Consider the following 24,531-nt stretch of genomic DNA (forward strand, 5'->3'; position numbering starts at 1 on the left):
TTATAACACCTGAAATATTATTTAAAGGCACACCGCAGACTTCGTGACCCAAAGAGTTGATGCATATGAGTCATTTTAAATTATTCCTCAGGCCAATATACAGCACTTGACACTATCAATGATACAAACGGGGCTCCCTTCTTAAAATGTAAGTTTGAAGAAGATGCACTATCTTTGGCCAGGTCATGTGACCTGGAAGAACATATCGTTTACAGCCATAGGCGCTTTTATGCAGAGGTGTCAAGTAACAAACTACAAAAACTTCGTTACTGTACTTAAGTACACTTTTTAGGTATCTATACTTTACTCCATTACTTATTTTTCTTCCTACTTTTGACTTCTACTCGTTACATTTTCACACAAGTATCTGTACTTTCTAATCCTATTCCTATTACTCTTAGCTTCAGTTTAATGTTTATAAATATTTATTGTGCGCCATCCAATGCAGATCATTGGAACCATCCACATCTAGTGAAAACTAGTGTAATTGGATAAGTCATATAACGCAAACACTCATTGGTTAGCTAAAGGAAACCATCAGAAGCAAGCAGGTGTTCTTCAAACTGCAAACGTGAATTATCTATTCCAAATAGTTGAAAAATGTAGCTTGGTGCTAAGGAGCTAAGGTTTTTGCTCTATAATTTTTCCACCTGCTCGACTACTGGTCATGGCTGAGTCAAGGAAAATTTTTAAACCTTCTGAGGAGGCTAAAAAGAGAAATTGTGAAAGGGATCGTGCGCGAGGAAAAACAAGAGTCGATCTTGGAAAAGAGTTTATTCGTTGGCGCAGGCTGAAAGAAGAAGCCGGCTGTAAAACTGATTCTCTTTTTTTCAACTTTATTATTAGACTGGTAAGTTAACACTTTCCTCCTAGTATACAGTCATATATCTTTCTTATTCTTTTCTATGTTTAGTAGAAGCAAACTACGGGCAGGTACAGGTCTAGTGCCCCTAGTGGCCAAAAGTTACATGGCGCGCCTTTAAGTATTTTTTCAGTAATACTGAGCAATTACATTTATCTAAAATTAGCTTTTGTAGTTTTATGTTACTCTGTAAATTATTCTTCCTCAATGAAGTTAATGCAGATTTCACTTCAAACATCTATTAATGGGAATAGTATACAGGCAATTATTTAATACAATGATATATTTTGTTTTAAAGTTTTTACTTGGAGCTGAACTTAGACTTAGACATACCTTATTGTCATTTTGTATAGACAGTGTATACAAAACAAAATTTCGCTTATACACATCAAATGGGAAAAAGTGATAGTTTGGTAACTTCAAACTAAAGAAAAAGGGCAAGCATGCTAAAATTAAAAAACACTTTTTTTGTAGATGTTAAAAAAAAGCACAACCTCTCCATACAGCTCACTTTTTGTATTCCTCCAACACATGGCAATACATGGCAAGGATAAGCATTTTTCACAGCCATGCTCAAAATGGGGATAGACACACCTATCTTTGCCTATGCATGTTTATTTCATTCACTCCTGTTCATTTATGTTTGATTTGAGGTAAAATAAAAAGCTTTGTGCTTCTGTGAGATACAGGAAATGCATTCTGTAAAGGCTGCTCTATCCGACGTCTGAACTGCATATTACAAGATAACAAGATTAATCAATAATATGTATCAGACATTTGAAATAAGGTTGCTCATTAGTATTGGGGATAGTTTATTTTATCCTTATTAGTTTAGTTTAAAGTTGGAAAATATATTGTTTAACCTTAAAGCCAAGTGCAAAAACTCTACATGTGAATCTTGCTTCAGAGCCATGAGATTATAAAAACATGTTTGCTTTGTTTATTAACTTCCACACACATGCCTCAGCACATGCTACTGCAGCACATTCCAGCAATGTACCAAATATCTCCAGAGGCTATTCACAGTTGTCTTTGACACTTAATCAGTAGCAAGTACGAATGAGGATGATAAACCCTAAGACTACTGTTATAATTATTAGAGCGGAAAATAAAAATATGAGGCCAGCAAAGACTGGGTTTGTCATTGGGGTGATTACTTTCACTTCAGATGGGATCATGTTGGACATACTCAGCATGTAGCCCAGACTCCAGCCTATATTTGTTTCCTTTACCTGTAAAACATAAATGAGGGAGATGTGTACGTGAGTGAATGACTGAATGTGGCATAACGCAACAAAGTGCTATATGAGTACAGGCCATTTATCATTTCTGATTATTTCTCTATACCAACAACATAATGAGCTCTTTTACACAGAATATTAAAAAAAAAAAAAAAAACTAGTCACTAGATACCAAAAGAAGATAACATTGTCAAAAATCTTGCTCTGCAGCAGCTGCAAAAAGTGGCTTAATAAAGTATTAACTAAAAATATGATACAAACTTTTTGTGCAGGAAGTTTGAGATAATTAATAATGCCATGATGGACAATTACATTTACAAACATTTTAAGTTTAAAATATAAAATTTTTTGGTCATGAATTCATACTGACAGCTTCAGGATTAGTCATAACATACAAAGAACACTTAACATTTTTTTTTGCCTATGTAATTAAGGAACAGACATGCCTTGTATCTAAAGGGCAAGCTCTGAGTAACTGACAAATGGCAGTCTTGATTTCACATTTCTCATAGAGCCACTTTCTTTTTTTCCAAACCAAGAAATGGAAAGAGAGTAACATGTCTGAAATCTCTCTATTCCAATAGTCTGGAAACATTTCCTGTTTCAGAAGAAAAATTTGGGTACCAGGGTTCTGTTTAAGGCTTTTGTGGGTTTAATTCCCTCATACCTGGCTTTAGTCCTAACATGGATATATTGTTTAATACATTAGAAAAATTATCTAGAAATAAGTGAAAATTTCTTAAATTAAGTGTATTTACCCTTGATTTAAATAGGTAATTGACTTTGCCAATGGAATAAGTGTTTCTACTCTTAAAATAAGGTAATTCGATAATATGCACTTCATATAAGACAATGCAGTTGTATTTCCTTATTTTACATCTAAATTGTCTCATTCCATTGGCAAAATGTCTCTTTTATTTCGTAAATTACAGAACAAATGCTCTTATTTAAGAAAAATGACTTGTCTAGATTTTGATTTTTTCCAGTGTAGTATTTATTGTGCATGAACTCATATTAGAAAAAAGAGAAAAGACAAATAAACATTTAATAGTAATAATAAAAAAAAGGTTCAATAATGATATATTTTTGCTTTATTTTGGTTGTTGCCTTACTCACCGTTTTTTCAAAATGAATGTTTTTCCAAGTCTCTTCATCAAACTTATAACCGTCTGCCAGGAGAGTAAGGACATAGTGACTGGCAAAACAATACGTCTTGAGGAATTTCTCATGAATTTTAGGATGTTTCGTTTTTAGCTGGAAAGGTAAGAAACACTGAGTTAAGGATTTATTTTGACAAGATTAAGAGTGCAGAAATTAAACCAAATGCTTTCCTAAAGTAAAATTAAATAAGAAAAACGTTTTTTATAGAGCTGGACTGGCATTTAAATCCACACAGATTCCCAAATTAAAAGCTGTACATGTTAAAGGAAACTTACAACATCAATTTGTGGATCATTGTGTAGAGCAGGGATAGGCATTGTTGAGTCACCAACTAATCTCGATGCAATGTATTTGTTTCGCCCAGATACTGAACCAGTAGAGTCCAATCACCACAATTTAGTTCATTGTGCAGGTCGGACTCACCTGGTTCAGTGTTTGGCCAGAACAAATACATGGCAAGGAGATCATGTGATGACTCCACAATGCCCATCTCTGATTTAGGGTTTAACAAGAAGTAGGGCCCCTGTTGTCTGAAAAAACACCATATCCCTAAATAAAATTATGTTGAGCATCTGACAACCATTGGCTAGCCAAGGGAGTATCAATCATCCATCCATTTACCCATCCATTCACTCATGCATTTAACCACTGTATTTCGCGTCTCAGTCTGGTAATAGGAACACGAGAAAAGCCCAGACCTAAATTTCAGTGTTGCTATCCAGCAACAACTTCCAACTCTTTCAGGGAGATCCAAAGGTGTCCCAGTGCAGGGGGGATATTGAATAATCTTCCATTAATATTTTGGTCTTGCTAGGGGTTTACCTCTCAGTGGTGCTTGCCCAGTTGATTCCCAATGGGATATGCCAAAGAACATCCTGAACATCTACCTAAAGCACCTCCTCTAATGGAATCTCCTTACCCATCTAGAAGGCTTAAGTTAAGCCACTAGTCAGACAGACAGACAGACAGACAGACAGACAGACAGACAGACAGACAGACAGACAGACAGATAGACAGATAGATAGATAGATAGATAGATAGATAGATAGATAGATAGATAGATAGATAGATAGATAGATAGATAGATAGATAGATAGATAGATAGATNATAGATAGATAGATAGATAGATAGATAGATAGATAGATAGATAGATAGATAGATAGATAGATAGATAGATAGATAGATAGATAGATAGATTTTTTTTTCCTTTTTATGAGAAAAGGTCATAAAATGCTGACAAATCAGAAGATCTAAAGTTTCACTCTCTCTTTGGTTCATCTCTCTCTTAATCCTTTTTTACTGATTTTTCCTTTGGGATTAATAAAGTGTTTTTGAAGTGAATTGATTTCTTCACCGCTAGAGACTGTTAAAACAAATGCATTTCTGCAGACAAAATCTAAATCCATCTTTAGTTCTCTAGTTCCATCTTACTATCACTCCAGGACACAGAGCTACTGTATTTCAACTTCTCCTTTTGCTTTAAAGATACAGTACACCCTTTCCACATAGACAGACATGGCATCATCTTGGCTACTTCACATTTAGCTGTGCAGTGCTCAAGTGCAAGATGAATGTTGTGGCCTGATGAAGCCAATAAAAACACATTATATTTAAGAACAAAGTTGAGATTCAGAGTTTTCATTCAACAGCTACACCCTAAGATTCTGGCAATGAACATCCTAAACAGGAATGGTGACAGTGCCTAGTTAATAAACCTAACTGAATTGAACATACGAGTTATGAAATTTGACAAACCTGTGCACCACTACTATTTCCTTGTTTGTGTGTTCTCTAGCTACCTTCATCTTTTGTTTCTCCTTGTTTATTTATTACTGCAGCTTCAGATCCATGTTGGGAACCCACCTCTGTCCAATAAGTCTGGCAGAAGTTCCCAACTGAAATATTGAACTCTTCAAGCTTTGATGTCCCATTCATCCCAAGGGCTCGAGCAATGTAAAAGAATCCAGCATACGCCTAAAAGAACCATTAGAAGCAAGCATTTAGTTATGCTGGACATATATATTTTTAGTACGGTACAAACAATCATAACAATTATATTATGAATAATATCCGCATGTGTTACCATGAACTCTCCAGTCACCGGCGGCTGCTCTACCCCATTGAAGGAGCACATTTTTGAGGAGCAGTTTTTAAAATCAAATATGGACTTGACTATTTCCCCACATTTCTTGGAATCAGACTTTCCAACCATGAAGAACTGTAGATCAGGTTTGTAGTTTTTGGGTTTCATTGTGCACTCTGTATCATAAATAGCTGAAGCACTCATGGTATAGTTGAAACCGTCGGGGTAGCAGGGGTTTATTATGTAGGCTGGGTCAGATGATTCCTGAAATATCCAAATTAAAGATATTAAATAAAAAAAAAGGTTTACCAGAGGTGGGATGAGGAAAGTGACATAATAAGAGAAAAGACAGGAGATAAAGAAATGGCAGGGAAAACATTAGATTAGAAAACAAATACCTAAACGCAATCTTCTGCATTATAAAACCTTGAAAGCAACATATACAACATCTTATACAATATTGATTCCTTTGACTACCAACACAGCATATTTTTCCCGATGACAGGCTCATAGATTTTGAAAACTGGGGTTTAAGTTACCATAAATTATGCTTTTCACACAGGCTTCTGGATGACATTGCGGTTCCAATCAATATTCTTAATGACATAATGCATTCTTGACTGGCTTTCCTTTGTCTGTTAGAAACAGCAGTATTTGCTAATCAATTTCTAACTGGGCATTAATGGATGTTGGCTTTTACATGAATGGAATCTATAATCTGAAGGAATCTTGAAAAGGTCTTTGGATGTGAACATAGTTATGTTATTGTGCTTACACTTGTGAGATGTTTGGGCCAATTAGGCCTGTCTGGGCTCCCTAGTGTTATCTGTTTTCTTTTCCAGTTGGTCCCAATGTTGCTTGACAGATTTATGCAGCATGACTGTTATTTATTTATTATACATTTTTAACTATTTGTTGCCTGCTTGACCATATTTGCAGGAAAATATGTGCTTTGCATATTCCTGTCAGCATCTTGTCATACTATAACCACAAACTTTTGGGTATCTTATTCTAACTTATGAGATACCTCTGATTAAACTACAAGGCCAGTTGCTGTCAGATGTCGCATAATGAATCAATTAAGTTTAATATACAACACAAAATTAGCAGCTTTTTTTCAAGGCCTCCGAGGTTGGAGAAAATTGATGAGAATAAGCATCATGCAGACAAAAGAACACTGCACACAGATCAGGATTATAAACATTTAGAAATGAGAACTATAACAGGGTGCTTTATGGTAAATATCGGTACAATCGGCATACCTTGATTATTTTGTCGAGAACTCTCTTATCAGCCTCATTTTTTCCGTAGCAAAGGAAGCTGTGTGTGTAGATGGTGTAAGGGTAACCATACAGTTTAACAAGCATGTAATCAGGCCCCTGTCCCTTTTCCTGAACTTGAAAGGCAATCTGTGTTGATGCTCCACCAAGATCCATAGACCCAAATGTCTCTGCTCCATTTGGACGAACATAAGTGTTCCACATGTTTTTCTGCAAATATAATTAGGTTAATTTAGGTAAAAACATTCATTGAAAAATTCACTGCCTTTGCCTTTCACAAAAAAAAAAAAATTAAATGAATAAGTACAGTCTTTTGCCTTACCTCTAGGAAATTTCCCTTCAAATAGTTCACTGTGATCCACCCATACAGACCCTCCTCCTGTCCAGTAATAATGGAAGCATTGTGGAACTCGAAGTTTAGTCCACTCAGGTACTCTCTTAGACTTGTCATAATTTCATCTGACCTTTTCTTATCTTTTGCACTTAAAAAGAAAGCAAAAAGATATTCACCCTCAGTGCTATTAAAAGTGAAATGTAGACCACTTTACATTTAACTAACACTACATACTATAATATATACTATATATCATACTATAATACAGCCCATACTTTCTCTGAACTTCCAGATGCTTTCATAAAACTTTCTAGGTACTTTAAGAAACTTGCCAAGAAGTTCAGTAGAATTTACCAGCTACTTTCCTGTATAAATCTTGGATTTTATTCTTGAATTTCATCAATTATTTGTAAAATGCTGGTGAAGACTCTTAGTCATCCAGGTCATAGTCATTTCAAAAAAGTAAAAAAAAAAAAATCCACTGGACTTGTTTATTTGTTCCAAGTCTGAAGACGTTGCTCTTCCCATCCAGGAAGTTTTTTCAGTTCAAAATGTTAGAATTAGGGTCGAGTTCGAAGCATTATTGAAGTTAAAACAAGTTTTTTGGCTACTATGAAAAGCTCAGAACTCAACGCTAATTCTGACATCTTGAATTGAAAAAGCCTCCTGGATGGGAAGCGAAATGTCTTCAAACTAGAAAAACAAAATCCAGTGGATTGTTTTTTAACTTTTTTGGAATTAATTGTTTGTAAATATCCAGGAAAGGATTCTACAATATCAATTGAGCTAGGGAAAGAAACTGATGTATCTTAGGAAATTAATCCATAAAAAAAATGTATGGAAAAATAACCAAGGAGTTGAAGAAAAGTCAATAGTGGGTCTAGGAAAGTACCTGGTAAATGGTTAAAGTGCATAAAATGTGTCTGTCAACTTTAAGATCATTTTCAAAAAATATCCTGCTAAGTTGCAAAACAATATTTTACACATTTCAGAATATAGCTTTAAATCTCTTTAAATTACCTCATCACATTAAAAAGAATGTATGTGTTCCTGGAAACTTGTAGAGGGAACATTAAAGTTCTGGGTAGGTACCTGCTTTCTTGTGCAGTGCTTGTAAAAATCAGTCTATCTTACCATACATTGCAATTATTTGGTTGCAAAAAGCTTAATTAGCATTTTAAAACTTCAGATTTCAACAATAAAGATTTTCACTACAAACACCTTAAGTTGCTTTTTCTAAATATCAGAATATGTTTTGTCCCTAATATTGTTTTAAATTAACCCAAAGTTTAAAGTTTTGTAATATAATCCAAAGGGCATGGTTTGTCAGATTCTGGATATTTGCTGTAAGATGTTAAACTCAAAAAACATTTTCAATTTCATATTTTCCACAAAGACATTGGAGTGGTATTTACAGCATCTTTATATAGATTCTTCTTTTGTCAGCAATGTAATGCATATTTTTCTTCATGTGGTAAAAAAAATAAAACAAATTCTTAAGAAAACACGTTGGAACTAAGCTTCAATTAATAACTTAAAACGAGAGACTTTTTTAACATTTATGCTTTGGAATATGTTTTCTGCCAACCCCAAAAATGTGTTGATCACTGCAGTAACCCTCCTGTATTGGTAAAGTTATTACTGTTTTTATTACTGTTATTGTTACACATTGCTATCCCATGATTTCTATTATTTGTAAAATGTCTGTTCTTTCTTACTTTTAGGGGTAAGAAAATATGAAAAAAAAGGCAAAACAGTAGTTTTCTGATTCGATTTTCTTCCTTGCCTTGTCAAAGCCAACAATATGCTCTCTTCCTTTCTTTTCTATTGGCAAATGAGGCCGCAGAGAGACTCAGGAAGAACTAAATGAGGCTAGGTCTAAAGAAAAAAGGCATTGTTTGGGTTACTCTTACTGTAAAAGACGCATCCCAGCTGTGGCCCCCAGAAAGAGGGGAGTGGTTTTGTGTTTCTCCTCAGGAATATGTCTTTTTATGTCATCCATGCAGTCTTGAAATGCTTTAAATGTCGTTTCATCATCCTTGGAACTGACTTTCAGCTCTGAAATAGGGACCCCTGGGGGCACAAATCTGTGTTGGAATTACTTCTTTAAAAGCAAACATTGTATTTGACCTGTTGAAAACAGTTCATGTGATATGTGTTACATTTTGAAGAATGAAACCAAAAAACTTCTGGGTGCTTTACAGTAGATGTAATTTATTATCTGCATTAACAATGTCTTATTTAGATCACATAAGTAGCTTAAAGGAAAACAGTTAGACATGGCAAACAATCTAATTGTCTAAAAGTCGACATTTCGACCAAATTCTACAAAGCCAAAAACTTCACATACGTACCTTTAACTGCACAGTTCATTTTTTCTTTCACTACCCCAGTCTCATTCTCCTTCTCCCCAGGCCATTCGTACAGGTACACATTAGAACGTGAGGAACCAGAGTCGATTACTATGCCATACTGTGAATGACATACAGAAAAACATTGACTCTGCATTTGAATGTTTTATGCACTTTATATACAATAAAAATTCTAAAACAAATACTTTGCCTTGTATTGTGAAGCAAAGGTGTGTCTAACTGCAGCATTTTCTTTTTATCTTTGTCAGCCTATGCTAATAGTATTATCCATTTACAGACCTAAGTTTAACGAAGTTTTAGGGGGAGCTAATGGGAGAAAATAATATATCAGAGGACCTAAGACTAAGTGCTATTGTGCAGGGTTTTTTTTATTATTATTATGTAACACATGTGCCACTGCTAGTTTAAATAAAAAATCAGTAAAACTGCAAAACTTAACAAATATTAAACAAGTTAAACATGTTTTTCTTTACTTATTCATCTAGAGAAGGGGCCGCTTGGTGCCCAAGGGCACATGGGGTGCCACCAGAGTCTTCTGAAAATAGAACAACTCGCCAGTGGGCTAAGTTTGAAATTTATTTCATTCTATTGTTCTTTTTTCATAGTTTATACAGCATTTCAACATGACAATTTCTAAAATAAAATTTTAATTTAAAAGAAACTATAAAAATATGTGTTACATGAGTCAGTATTGGAAGCCCTGCCTGTATGACTCAGTGCCCTTGAAGTGGCCCTAAGCCTTAAAAAGGTTAGTGACCCCTGATCTAGAGGATTTAGTTTGTAATGTTTTCACATAAATGTACCAGTTATGTAAAAACGTATGGCTGTATCTGTTATATACTTCATTGCATATATTCTTAAAAGAAGTGTGTGCTAGGGCATGCATAATATGAGACTCTAAATGCTTATTTTTTTATAATGTGTAAATGTGTGTGCTCATATTTCTTTATTATTATCCTAATATGGTAGATTCCTTTTTAAATTTAGCTTTAGAGGTATGTTGTAAATTAACTTTAGGTTATCTCTGAAGCAAGCACTCTTAAGCCAAAAAAACCCCAAAACATGCTGACAAGTGACAAACTCTGAATGACACGCTTATCACAGCTCTAGATCTCGCTCTGAGACTCCTCTAGAAGAGCAGCTACTTCACCCTAATGCATCTCCACTTACCACAGCTCAAAATAAAAGAAAACAATAGCAAAAATGAAACTTGTGAACAAGTCTCTGTTTCTGTGGACCTGAATTTCCCAACACAGAGCAGCACCAAAAGATAGATGAATGTGGACAACGCACCAAGACACTCTATGTCAAACTCATTTGCAACGTTCTAAATCAGTGACTGCATCTGGATTTTTTTTTCACTCAAAAATGTTTAACTAGTCACCAGATTGGCTAGAGATGTCACCCAGAGGAAGTTTCTATTTATTTTTAAAGTCCTTATTTATACCATGACTAAGTGGTTTAAAGTGTAAACATCTTTTTTTTATGTTTATGGTGGAATTTATTTTTGAGAAATGTAACCTAATTTACTCAGGCCCAGAATAATTTACTCTCAAATTGTACAATTCACATCATCCTCCAGGACCTTTGTGTTAGATTATATTAAGATAAACAGTTTAGTCACAGAAGAAGTTAAACAATACTTTATAAAGTACAAGTATGTGTTTTTTGAAAAATGTTAGGATTAGAAATATACCAGTTTTAATTAGGGTTAGAGTAAACATCATGGTTTGGCATAAATGCACTAACTAAAATAAATGACAGTCAATGTATTAGAAGGGAAGAGTTAGTTTTTGGAACCCAAAGAGAGGCCATTTTTGGATGTTTGAAAACAGAGCAACCCATGTTTCTTCTCACCTTTTTGCATCCTGTTTTTTAGTTAGATGTTAGGCTTAGGATTTGATTCCCAATTGTATTTAGGTTAAGGTTAGATATGTTGCGACATTACGATTTGGGTGAGGTTTAGGCAATGGAAATAAATGGAACTCCAATGAAAGTTGCTGCAAAGACATTTTAAAAACAGAGTAACATTGACGTCTATGTATGTGTTTTTGTGTGTATGTTCACCTCTGATCCATACTCCTCAACCTTTAACTTGTCTTGGATGACAGCAACAACAACAAGAGCAGCAATACTTCCAAGCAGAAGAAGCATCACTCCTGCTATGCGACACTTATAGCCTATTTTCTTTTGGGAGGCCATTTCCTGTTGGAAAAACATACCAGAGTAAAAGAAAAGACTTTCTCACTAAAAGCCTCTTAGCTTTCATATTAATGTTGGTAGAGGTTTGAAAAGTGATGATAAACAATGACCGTAAGCATTATTTACTTTGAGCAGAGAAAATGTTGGCAACACTAATAATGATGGACAGGAGCTGAAAAAAGGTTAAAAACACAACCAGGAAATACTTTTTTTTTTTTTTTTTTATGTGGTACATCTTGTTCTAAAGTGTAGTTTCACTGTAGTGCATCAGCTACGACATTGCTGCAGATAAATATAAGTAATCAGGAAATAAAAATGGAAATTTGGCAAACTTCTTCAAACGGGCAAACGTTTCTGAAAAGAAAGCTTTAAATGTTTGCGCAACTTCAGAACATTTTTACAGATATTCATAGACCTGCACATGGAAGTATGTGGCTTTAGATGATTAAAATATGGTTTCAGTTATTTTATGCAACTTTTTGTCTACATAAAAACCCCAAAAATATGCTATGTATAAACATTTCTCTAGAGTTCTTGTATGCCTGCAACCGCTCTGCCTATGTTGTTTATATTGAGTGAGAAAAAGGAGTGTTTCTCTCCAGATGAAGCAGGCTTTGGTGTAGACACATCTGGAGAAAAAAAAATGTAGAAATAAAACACCATTCCTGGCACTGCAAAGTCTTGGGCAATCTTTGGGATTACTGTCATAAAACAATCTATTTGAGATAAAGATAGATATGTGACACTGTAGCTAAATAAATTACGTAATTGTTCAATGAAATAAAGCCAAAAAAAATCTCAGTGAATGTTATATCAGATAAATTGATATGTTTCTTTTTTTTTTCCTCATCATTTTCTATTACTGGATTTTTTTTTCAATCTCAAAATTGAAGGTTTGATACTAAAAAAAAAATATCCTGCAACATTTTTAATTCATAGATTTGCTATTTGGTGTTTAAGAAGCTATTATCATTGTAACACAGCAGTTGCGATTATTACATGTTACTTCAATGCCCTTCTTAAGAGGGGATCCCTCATATTTTTTTTAGTAACGTAAAGTAATTTAAAAAAGGTAAACATGATTTGCTTATTTATAAACTGGGTTAATTCGTTATTACTTAAAATTCTATACCAAATCAGATGCCTATGAATAAATTAAGCATTATTTGGGCTTGAAAGTACTGTAGTAGGTTATACGGAAGGCAGTATTTAACATGCATAACAGTCATTACTAGTTTTAAAAATTGAGGAATTAAAAATGTGATATTTAACATTAAACTTGAGCAAGGCCTCCTTAAAGTCCTCATAACTTGAACATACCTCTCTACACATAGAGGTCTCTAAGTAGTTAGAGAAATCTCCTTTTATTGGGGTCCCTATAAGTAAATTATCTAACAATCGTGTTTGTTTTTGTAGAAATTGTGTCGTAACAAAAATCTGGGCTACTGGCTAGTGCCAATACAAAGATGGCCAAATGGTTGTCACTAAGGCTTTAAAGTTAGGGAGACAGTGCAGCTGACAGGGAATTCATAATTAGGTTTTATTTTTTATTTTGGGCAGAAAACAATTTTGTTATTGAAAATCATTTTAGTAAAAACTTAATAAAGGAAAGACTCCCTCAAAGGTAGGGGCCTAGAGACTGCTGTGTGTCTCCGTATCGTTGTGGTTTAGGAGTATGGGTACACTCCTTTATTTTGAAGAACCTGTTAATAATCCTTCATGCCTCTCCTTTTACATCAAACAAGCTTTCCTCCTTTCAACGCCTCAGTATAAACTGAAGGATAATGACCTTTACTATTAAAAGTGAGGAATAATGAGTTCTTATCCACTTTTGTTCTGATTTTGCAATGCAAGAGCATGCTGCAAGATCTTAAGCATGGATGCAAGCTAAGGAATAAAGCTATAGTTTAAGATGCAGCAGGCTCGGACTGGTAATCTGTGATACCGGGCATTTGCCCGGTAGGCCAGTCCTAATTTCAAGTGCGAGGGCCGGCCCTCCTTAAATCATACCGACTCTCCGGCCGAAGCACCTACCTGTGACAGTAAATAATTTAAGGAGTTCAAGAAGTAATAAAATGTTAACTACCTAAATGATACGTGCAGTATATAAAGCCCTTCCTTGTCATGCACATCCTTGTGACGGTTGGCATATGGTGTAATTTTCTATTTCTTCAAACTGTAAAGTCCTATTTCTTCAAACTGTATATTCTTTGCAACAAACTAAATAATAATAAAACTAAAATGCTTTCTTTAAACCAAACTACAATGTTCCTCTTATATTTGGGGGATTTATATTTGAATATTTTGCAAAAATATGTTGAGGTAAAGGCTAACGTTTCCCGTCTTACGTGCATTGTTGCCAGGTTGGGATGTTTCCCAATCTGGCAGTTTAGGATGGCCGTCTATGGGTAAAAAAAAAATTTCTTTAGATTTATGGCCAAAGAGATTAACAGACTTTGTTTAAAATTTGGTGAGATTTCATATATACAGGCAGTTTATAAACATTCTTTGGGCTGAAAAACGTGAGTGAGATCTGGCAACCCTGCTGATATGGTGAATGGGGACATTACACAGCAGCAGTTGCTGTCGCGTCCATGTTAATAACCAAAGCCAGTAAAACCGCATTATCGAAGTCTTGGTGATGGTCATCGTGTGATGCTTGAAGATAGATCGGTTAATCCACAATGTGTATTCTTATTGTGTTTCACATTTGAGAAGCGCGCGTTTGACTTTGATAGTGAGATTGGGTTGGTTGGTATGAGGCATTTATATTTCCTGTTTACAGATTCCAGGTCTTGACTGTTGCTCAGAGGTTGTATTGGATAAGAAAGGGGAAGAAAAAGAGGAAGTTGGCAAAGAGGCCCCAGTGGGCATGGCACACAGCCATGGCCAGGCAAGGGAGAGGTGCTAGTGGGATGACTGGAGCAGAGGAGGCAAGATCTGAAGCTCTCCATAGGTGGCAGAGATAAGTAACAAAGGTATCTATCCAGAATAGTATTTTGACCTTTACCTACATGGTCTCTGCAATAGTAATAATCCTAATTCAAGATGTTTTATTTACAGCTCTGAGGATTACAGGTAGTTAAGTTGCTGGTTTCAGTACTTTGAGGAGTAATCTCTAAGTAACATCAGTACTTATTACTATTGTTGCGCCAATTACATTTTTTGGCCCCAATACCATACTGATACCATCTGTTTAAAATTTATGTGTGTATATATATGAAGAACTTCATACTACTTGCGTGTAAAATATTTCCCATCTTGGCTTTGTCAAACTGCTGCCTTTTAGTGCTGGTTCGAGGCCACACCCAATACTGGTATTGGTATTGATGCAACACTTCTTATTACATATGAAATATCAGGGCTGTTGCTGAATAAGTATAAATGCTGGAAAATAATAGCATTTTTTGGTGTGTTGCTGCCATCTATCTGTGCAACCCTCTCAACTTGCCACAGTTGAACATAATGGCTACCTCTACAGTCACTAGCTTGTCAGCTCAGCGTTGCCATAGCGCAAAGATGTCTGCCTCCATAAATGCAAGATTGAGATTTTCAGTTCCTAGAGGATAATTAACGTTCTTGTGTATAATATATTACATTCTGTCAGTAAATCCTTCCTAATTCCTTCCTACTTCTTTATGCCTTGTTATTTTCAAAAAGTACTTTTAAATCTAATCAATTATAGGACAATATGTACACATGCACAGGTCGATTTACACATGCCCCCCAGGATTCAACCATGCACTCAAGATTTGCGCATGTACTGAACCAGATTTTCAAGTTATTTTCAAATGAAGAAACCATTATATCTTGACTTAGAAACTAGTTGTGATTAGGGGGTGAGAATTGGCATGGGTGTAGTGATATGTGTCACAATACTTGGGTTACAATATGTTATTATCACGATATTACAATATCCCTATAGATTGCAATATTTTTCCCAGCCATCAAATGAAGTGTACAGATAAAAAAAACATTGCTGTGAAAGGCAAGTGCTGTATATGTTCATCAGAAGGTATAGATCATTTAGTTATTTTTTTGTATCCATGTTATTTGGGGTTTGAGTCAGTCCACGTCTTCCACTGTGACTGCTTCAAATACAGTTATGCCGCTGCACAGTAAAAGGGCTCCACAGCTCTATCTGCCAGAGAGGCAGTTCAGAGGTAGCCCATTTTCCCTCATTGTTTTAGGTAAAAATGTTTTGGGTTTTTCTCTCATTGATACAAGGAACTGAAAGATTGATATTGGGTAGTCTAAAATCACGATATATGGCCAAATGATGGTGATGTATGAATTTTGAAGGGTTTAAAAAAAAAACACACGGAAATACCAGCAGGTTCACACACCACAAGCAGATGTCAATTGAAGATGTGCTTGTGCGTGCATCAAGATGCAGGCACATGTTATTTGTTAATCTTACTCTGTGCATGTATACATCTCACTTGCAAGTGAAAAACCAGTTTTTTTGATGGGGCATGTATGGATCAATTGTACATTTTTCCTGTCTATATGTGGCCTTTTTCCTCAAGTAAGCATGTTGTACTGTGCATATATGAATCATGTGTTATGCATACTAAGACTTTTTTGCTCCATATCTCCATCTGCTTAGAGTAACGCTCCTCTCTAAATGTATCTATTCATCAGTTTTTTTTTTATTGCACATTTTGAAAGCAAAACTTAACTTACCATTGTAAATTCATCCCACTGCAAAATTTAATTGAGCATGCATTTAACTTGGAAAAAAAAAACATGTTCTTGCACACTCCCATCAGACTCCGTCTCCACCACCATCATAATGTAAACATAATACCGTGCTGTCCTCAAGGAAACTCACCACTGCATGAATGAAATGTCTACAGTGTACTTATAAATGCATAAATCCTTGATTAAGGATCCCACACTTTTAGAAATATAATCTTCTTTGCCTTATCAAGTTAGTTCTTCTCAGGATTAGTAGAAGTTAACATATTTTCACAATACAGTAGATTAGATTGATCAGTGCCGTAGTATGGTTAGAGTAATTATTGTATATTAGTATAATCAAATTAAAACTGCTTATTTAACATCTTAATGCATATCTAAATTTGAAAAATACTGTTGGTAATGACTGGTAAAGAACTGCATGCAGCATAGAGCGTTTTCATCTTACCGTAAATGGTTGGTTTGCAGAGGAGGTTTAGAGTGTTTGGAGAAGGAGTGAGATAGCTCTAAGGGAGAGATGACAGAAGACAGTGTGAAATGAGAGAGTAATTGAGCAAGGAAGTGAGAGCGAGCCGACGAGCATTGGTTGTGCATGGGGGAGAGATAGAAAGCGGGACTGCCCCACTAGAATAAGGGTGGTGTTGCTTAACACAAGTGGAACGAGGGGGAACAGAATAATGGGAGGAGCAGTGCATTTGGTGAAAACACCACACTCCCTACAGTATGAACCGGTACAACAAACCATTGAAAGTAAGCCACACAGGGGTGCGGGACTGCTTCTACTTAACTGTCTGTTTGGTGATTAAATACAAAAGCAGAATTTGTGAGAATGAATTAAACTTTGAGGAGGGAAATATTAGGAGTTAATTGATCCATAGGATAAAGTGCAGTGTGGCATAGTGACTGTGGTTAGTGTTATCATAAAGTCAGCTCTTACTTAAAAGCGTTGATCTTAAGGACAACTTGTGCAGCAATGCTTAAAGACTCTGCCAAGAGAAAATGATGTGTTCATACCTGCAAGCTCCTTGAAGAGGTTGTTAAATACAGGATCATGAGTCATTTATGTAAAAACCACGTGACAGGCTTTAAAAAGGGCGTTTGTTGTGTGAATAAAATATCTTTGTGTATGTCACTCTACACTGGTATGTTTAACTTGCTGATCCTACATAAAGTGCTGAAAGCTTGCTATTAATTAGGTTCAGGGTTTTTGTATGTGCATGAAAAGACATTTAACAATGCTTTGTAAAGAGATGAAAAAGATTAGCATTATTTTAGGTATGTCTACACTTGCAATGCCACTTACCAAAAGGATGACCAGCCTTAAGAGCAATGATTAGAAACCCAAGCAGCTCTTTAAGAATACAATCTTTTTATTTTTGAAAGCAACGACAATTCATTGCTGTACTTGGTAATGAAAGGATAGTTTAAAGTTGGGTGGTTCTCCCAGTTTTTACTATTGCATCAACTGTTTTTCATTTTTGTCCCACAATTTATGAAATTCAAATTTTTAGTTGTCAGGTAAAATAAGTTTCCTTATCATTTTGCAGTGAATTGCACAGATTGCATTAACTGATACTAGGACAAAGGAGCTGATGACCATATTATAAGTAGATATTATTTGGATTTAGTTTGTTTCATCTTTTTTAAAGGTCTCCATTTCAAGAGATGTAGGTTGAGATGATTGATAAAGAGCTCAACCATGACATGGTAAAAAATGAAGATGCATTAGTTTGTATAAATATTGAGGGATGTAATAGTAAAAGATAAACTGTTCAAGAAAATGAATATATGCTTAGACTTAGACATCTTTAAGGGAGTGGCAGCCTAGTGGTTGGGGCATAGAGCTTGGAATTCTGAGTTCAAGCCCCACTCCCACAGACTGCCGCTATGGATCTCTGAGCAAGACCCTTAACCCCCCCGATTGCTCTCGGGTGCCCCACGATGGCACCCCACTGCTCCCCAATGGGATGGGTTAAATGCAGAGATACATTTCTCCAATGTGAGATCAATAAAGTTCAGTTGTTATATTTTTTTTTTTTGTCATTTTGCATACACAGGGTGTACAAAACGAACTTTTGTTTTGTACAGCTTTCAGACAGTGAATGAGCAGCAGCTTAGCAGTGAAATGAAAAGTGCAGCAGTGATCGAATGTTAAGAGTGCAGGCAAAAAAAAAATGTGCAAAAGCAGAAATTCAGGGCAGTGCAAAAACAAATATATGTGGTGCAAAAATGTTTTGAGTTGAGTTCTATTTGGTTGTTAAACTTTAGCAGTGTGATGCAGAGTCCCGATTTGTGACTTCATTTAGAGTTTTTATTTTTATTTTCAACAGTTCAGCAGTCTGATGGCAGTGGGGAAAAAGCTGCAGAATCTGCTGGACCTGCATTAAATGCTGCGAAGCCTCTTCCCAAAGGGCTGCAGGGAGAACAGTCCATGGTGGGGGTGTGAGGGAGCACTGACGATGTTATGGGCTCGGGACACTCAGAGCTGAGATGAAATGTCTTTTATGGAGGGAAGAGGAGCCCTGATTATCCATTCTACTGTTCTCACCATGCTTCTCACATTCTTCCAGTCTGAGGCGCTGCAGCCTCCACACCACACAGTGAGCTCCAAACATGAGCAAAATGGAAGGGGGAATTTAAAAAAAAGATTAAAAAAAAATACAACAACGCAACTGAGGCAGCTTATTGTAAATGGTACTGGCCACCTATGTGTCTCCAAAATCAAAACTCTTGAATATTACTCTTGGAATCCCATTTAAAGGAATAGTACACCCAAAACATGATTAGCCTTCATTTTCTACTCAGGAAATCCTATACACTACTGTTTATGCTCTAAAAACATTCTAAATGACTTCGTTTCGAGTAAATTCTGGATGCTACCCACTCAGGACACTTGGAATACATTGGACGAGCAGTATGGAGGAATATTGACACATTTTTTGTGGACTTTTATGGACCTTTCTGTCTCGGGCACCATAGACCTCCATTATTTGAATGTCAGCAGACAGCAAGAAGCCTCCCAGATCTCCAGATGCATTTGAGATATCAAAAAAGTACTCCAGAGTGTTGTTCAGCATGGGGGTGAGTAGAAAATGAAGGCTAATCATGTTTTGGGTGTACTATTCCTTTAACTGATCTAGACAGTTGCAACTTAAAAAAAAAAAAAAAACAGAAAAAAAAACATTGATTATCTTGCAACATTTACCAATGCAAGCTAAGAACAATGCTGTATGTATAAAATAAGTTAAAAAGTTAAGTGTTTGAGGTAGTGCTATATGCAGAGATGGCAAAAGTACTCACTTTCCGTACTTGAGTAAAAGTACAGATACTTGTGTTAAAAAATACTCTGGTAAAAGTGGAAGTACTGATTAAACTTCTTTACTCAAGTAAAAGTAACAAAGTACAGGCTTGTAAATTTACTTAAAGTATAAAAGTAAAAGTAGAAACCACTTTTTTCATGCCGTTGCCTACATTTTAAATGGATGTCTGCCAATAGGACTAGATCTCTGTTGTGTTCATTTTCAATCATCTCGTCGTCCATGCTACTATGCTAAAGCCACCGCCACCAAGCTGCAATGATTTGCCGCCAATGAATACCGCCGAATCTGTCGATTCATCTTGTAGTGGTGCGTCAAATGCAACGTAGATTCCCATCCAATTAGATTGAATTTGGTATTGATGACGTGAAAAATAATAACTGCAACTCCATTGAAATGATTCAAAACTAAAGTAACGAGCCAATTTTTTAAAATGTAAGGAGTAGAAAGTACCGATATTTGTGTAAAAATGTAAGGAGTAGAAGTAAAAAGTCACCATAAAAATAAGTAGTAAAGTAAAAATATCAGAAAAATCTACTTGAGTACAGTAACGAAGTATTTGTACTTCGTTACTTCCCATCTCTGGCTATATGTTTGTGAAATTCGGAATGAGGTACAAATCATGGAAAGTGGAAAAGAGCAGTTTATCACAACAGCTCTGATGATATAACATTCACTAAGATCTATATTTGTGAGAACGGCTTGAGTCCTGTTGTACTGTTGCTGTAAAATATCTGCCAGAGTAGTACTACCTGAAAACCTTTTTACTTACGGAGACATTACCCATTATAAACAAGTCTAGGACCCCTTAGACTGTACATTGTTAGGAGTTTTATCAATTTTTGAAATAAAGCTAATAAGAAAGGTATTAATACTTAATTAATAAAAGTAAATGCACAATATTTAGTTAACACATCACTTTCACGGTCCAGATGCAGTTAAGTGGCAATGTGTACTGTAGATACTAGTTTACTAAATTTAATATATTTACTGATTGAAAGTCCCTACCAAAGCTCAATACCTGTGAATGTAGCATTTTGATTTATTCAAAATAATAGTCACCATTGACCGACCAACCTTTGTATTATTTTTTCTGTTTGTTTGTTTTTGTGGGGGTGTTATGATATTAAGCAATGCATTAAAAGTTTCACAAGTGTTAATCGCCATTTATTAACTAAACCACACCAATGTGTTCTGTTTTTCTATTACTGTTTGTGTTGGTTTAGTATTTCTTGCTACCGTACATTACATGTACCTGTTTTTTTGTTTTGTTTTTTCCCTAGATCTTTTATTTGTTTTTGTGTTTCCTTGTGGTCTCCCTGCACACTATTTTGTCTCTATGGAATCATCTCATGTTAGTTTTGTCAGTTATTTAGCTTGACAGTATGTTTGGCCTCAGGATCTCAATTGCTCGATGACAACCTCCCTCATTCTCAGTGTTCTTGTCAAGTCATGTTTGGTGTCTTTCTTTTAACTTGCTCATCCTGTCTGTGTTGCTGTTTCTGCAAAATACAGTCTATTTTGTTTGTAGTCTGGAGCCTAATCTGCCCTCAGGTCTTTGAACGATCCTCATACAACTTTATAGTGCAGATTCAGTCCTAGAGTCAATTACAACAATTGATATGAGATTGTGGTGTTTGTATAACATGCCCTGATTTGAGAGTGGAAAACACCCTTGTCAAAGCCCATTCAGTTATGATTTTCGCTTATTCCACAACCTGGTATATTTCACTGTGTCATTGTTATTACTCTAAGTAATATTTAACAGATGTGCATTATTTCTTTCTTTAAACTGTCTAAAAGAGACAAAGATATATTGGTTCAGTCTATGTGAATTACATTTATTCTTTAGTGGGCAAGGCCTGTCGTGTATTTTTAGCTGCTCAACATGAGACCTGAAACCTGCTGATTGAAGTGAACCGGAAAGGAAGCACTTTGAAAATTAAATTTCCACAATGGGAAGAAATAGAAGAAGCATCTTGGAAGCAGATTACAGATATCTATCCAAGCTGTGGTGCTGCTTTATTTTTTTTAAAGTGAAACTGAGATGGATTCATTCCAAATATTCTGTCTTTTCAGATGTAATACAGTAAAATCCATGCCGATTTAGTTTGTTGAAAAAAATACTTTAATTATCTGTTTAAATAATTTTTTTCTAGATTTTTTTTTTTTACTTTTCTAGGTAAGGTTTCTAATACCTACCTTAAGACAATAACATAAAAGTCACAGAAAGTCATAGCAGCAGTATCTTTTACCAAAATATGCTTAAACCACCTGCTTCAGTCCTTTCTTGTTCGATCCCTTACCCCTTGTTAACCTATTTATACATTGTTATCTATTTTTAGTTCCTTCACTGCATATGCTAAGAGTTTTATTTATTCAGTTATTTGATTGACCTGTTTTCTGCTTTTGTCTATGTTGTTTTTTCCACAACAAAATTATAGATAGATTTGATCGCACCATGATGTGTAAGGTGATTGATATGATGCCACTTAATTCTATAAGGCAGGAAGACTGAGGGGGAACCCTGGTACCCTCAGGATTCTCTACTTTTAAGAATTCTGTCAACTACCTCCACATGTTTAAGATAGTTTTAGCGACATTTATTTTTCAAGCCCGAGGCAATAAAACGTCTTTTGATGTTCCAGGTCTATAATGATCCAGGTTCCAACTCTTATATCTCGTCAAACTCAGCTGTAGAGACTGACATTTTTTCGGGAATCCCACGGGTCACGGGATTCCCGTGGGATGGGAGTCAGTATTAGTAACGATCACGGGATTGGGACAGTACAGGATTAAACATTAACGGGAGCAGACGGGAGCGGGAGCAAACCAATAATAACACAAAAAAAACTAGGATCGATGCCAAAAAATAAAATAAAATAGAAAGAAAGAAAATCCAGCACTGGCGCGCCGCCGCCATTTTGTAGTTTTTTTCCCTTGAAGCCTACACTATAATGCGAGTCAAAAAAACTACACGACCCAAAAACCAACAGTGCTTCCGCTCTGAGTTTTTCCACCCGCGCTAAAAAAAAAAAAAACAAGAATGGGAGTGGAGCAGGAGCGGGACTCATTCTGAATGGGAGCGGGATGGGAGGGGGAGTAATTTCACCAGGAGTGGGACGGGACAGGATTTAGATTTCTACTCTGGCCCGAGATCGGGACGGGACACAATTTTTTTCTGTGGGAGTGGGACGGGACAGGAGTGAAAATCCACTCCCGTGTCAGTCTCTACTCAGCTGTTACAGTTTCAGCTACCTCAGTCACAGCTCCAGCTGTCTCAGCCTCAGCCATGGCTCGCTCACAGACCTCAACCCTCCCTAGATGAAACATCTAGATTTCAATCTGAAAAAGAGAAAAGACAATTAGGAGAAATTTATTGATACAATTACTTTGTCTTCGGCGCTCAGACCTTGACAGGAAACATTTGATTAATTTTGATAGACATGCATGTACACAAGCAAAGAATAGGGCTGCTTCTCCCCCAGGCCTGAAACTGGTGGTGGAGTGGAGATAGATGAAGTTGGTCAGTCTGTAGACTACTGGTTAGAGAGACGGTATGCTGAGCTTCATGGGGAGATCCAGTGGACTGCGTGAGCTGATACTAGAGCTTCCCTCAGGGACCTGGAAGGTGGAGGTCCAGTTGGATAACACAGGTTGAGAGAACCTGTCCATCATGAGCAAGCATGAAGCGACAGTGGAGAGGAAAAACTCCCCGTTGGGAAGAAACCTCTGGCAGAACCAGGCTCAAAATGCCGGTCTTCTGCCGGACCGGCTGAGATGAGACAGGGAACGCAGTAAGAGTCCGGGAGGAATGACACTCTGATAAAGCTTTAGGTACAAAGGTGGAGGAGGGGCTGGAGGTGGGTTGAAACCGTTTCATCTGATGAAGTCACACAGCGCATCCACTGCCTGCGCACAGGAGCACACAAGTGGATGCCTCAAAGCTGATTGGCTGTGTCACAGGTGGATGAAGGAGACCAATCAATTTCTTCAGTTGAACTTCTGCCTAGGCTCCATGTTGCGTTATGTTGGAAAAAATGATCTCACATGTTGTCTTCTTAGAGCAGGAATAGACATATTCTTTGTTCTTAATTCCACTGTCCCTGCTAACATTTTTTTCTACTTAGTAAGGGGCTGTTCTGGCCTGCTCTTTTATCTCTCCCCACTTGGTAATATCTCTCTCTCCCCCCTTGTTCTACAATTGCCTCACTCAGACAGCCTATTTACTCAATAGGAAAGCATCTGATATTGACATTCCCACTGCTGCAGTTGTTGAGCTCATAATTTTGGCACATTTTGCTGTGTCCACTTGGATGCTATAAGCTTCTCTGCTCCTTTTTGTTTTTTTGTGGTTTACCATCTCTACTTCTACAGACAGTAATAATGTAAATCAAATTTTGGTCAGCTAAAACTGTCAATCATGCTAACCATGGACAACAGCAAAGGGAGTGGTGGGGTAAATGTAAAAAAAATAACCAACAAGCTTTGGAGTCTCATATACTCTTTGAGTCGATTAATAATTTATTTATAATTCAATTTGATATATATTAATATAGGTCCCATCTGTGTTGTTTTTGACAGCCATCTAAGATTAAGTCTTAGTTTTAGTCTTCAGTTAGAGAACCATTAGTCATTTTAGTCACATTTTAGTCATTACTATATGTAATGGTTTTAGTCGGTTTTAGTCTACTAAAACTCAAAATTGTTTTAGTCTAGTTTTATGTTACACTTCATCAAACTGTTAACCTTTACAATTTCAGTCCCGCCCACAAAGTTTGAGGTCGGGACTAGTAGCGCGAGTATTATCGCCCACTGTCGATCCAATCAAATTGTCAGGGCGGGCTTTATACGATGATGGACAGATGACCAACTGTAACGTAATCAACCATGTGACCAATGCGCGCTTGGGTGACAACAATAATGGCTGCCGCTGGAGAGTTTAGGTGAGTAGATTCTGCTATTAGGTCTGTTCTA

General features: G+C 36.2%; 1 protein-coding gene across 2 annotated transcripts; it reads right to left on the bottom strand.

Moving 5' to 3' along the window:
- Positions 1-450: 450 nt before the first annotated feature.
- On the bottom strand, positions 451-16,883 carry entpd3 (ectonucleoside triphosphate diphosphohydrolase 3). 2 transcript variants are annotated; one of them, XM_015389526.1, is made up of 10 exons: positions 16,686-16,883; positions 11,402-11,539; positions 9,317-9,434; positions 8,876-9,035; positions 6,951-7,110; positions 6,611-6,838; positions 5,349-5,612; positions 5,129-5,239; positions 3,220-3,357; positions 451-2,094 (listed from the first exon to the last, which is right to left on the bottom strand). In XM_015389526.1, the coding sequence occupies exons 2-10, from the start codon at positions 11,534-11,536 to the stop codon at positions 1,906-1,908; spliced, it is 1,503 nt and encodes a 500-aa protein (XP_015245012.1). In that variant the 5' UTR covers positions 11,537-11,539; positions 16,686-16,883; the 3' UTR covers positions 451-1,905. The 2 variants fall into 2 exon arrangements, with proteins under 2 accessions (XP_015245012.1, XP_015245011.1); XM_015389525.1 differs by lacking the exon at positions 16,686-16,883 and having other exon boundaries at positions 11,402-11,554.
- Positions 16,884-24,531: the final 7,648 nt, after the last annotated feature.

Source organism: Cyprinodon variegatus, unplaced genomic scaffold (genome assembly GCF_000732505.1).
Source record: "Cyprinodon variegatus isolate N-32 unplaced genomic scaffold, C_variegatus-1.0 Scaffold464, whole genome shotgun sequence".
Lineage (NCBI taxonomy): Eukaryota > Metazoa > Chordata > Actinopteri > Cyprinodontiformes > Cyprinodontidae > Cyprinodon > Cyprinodon variegatus.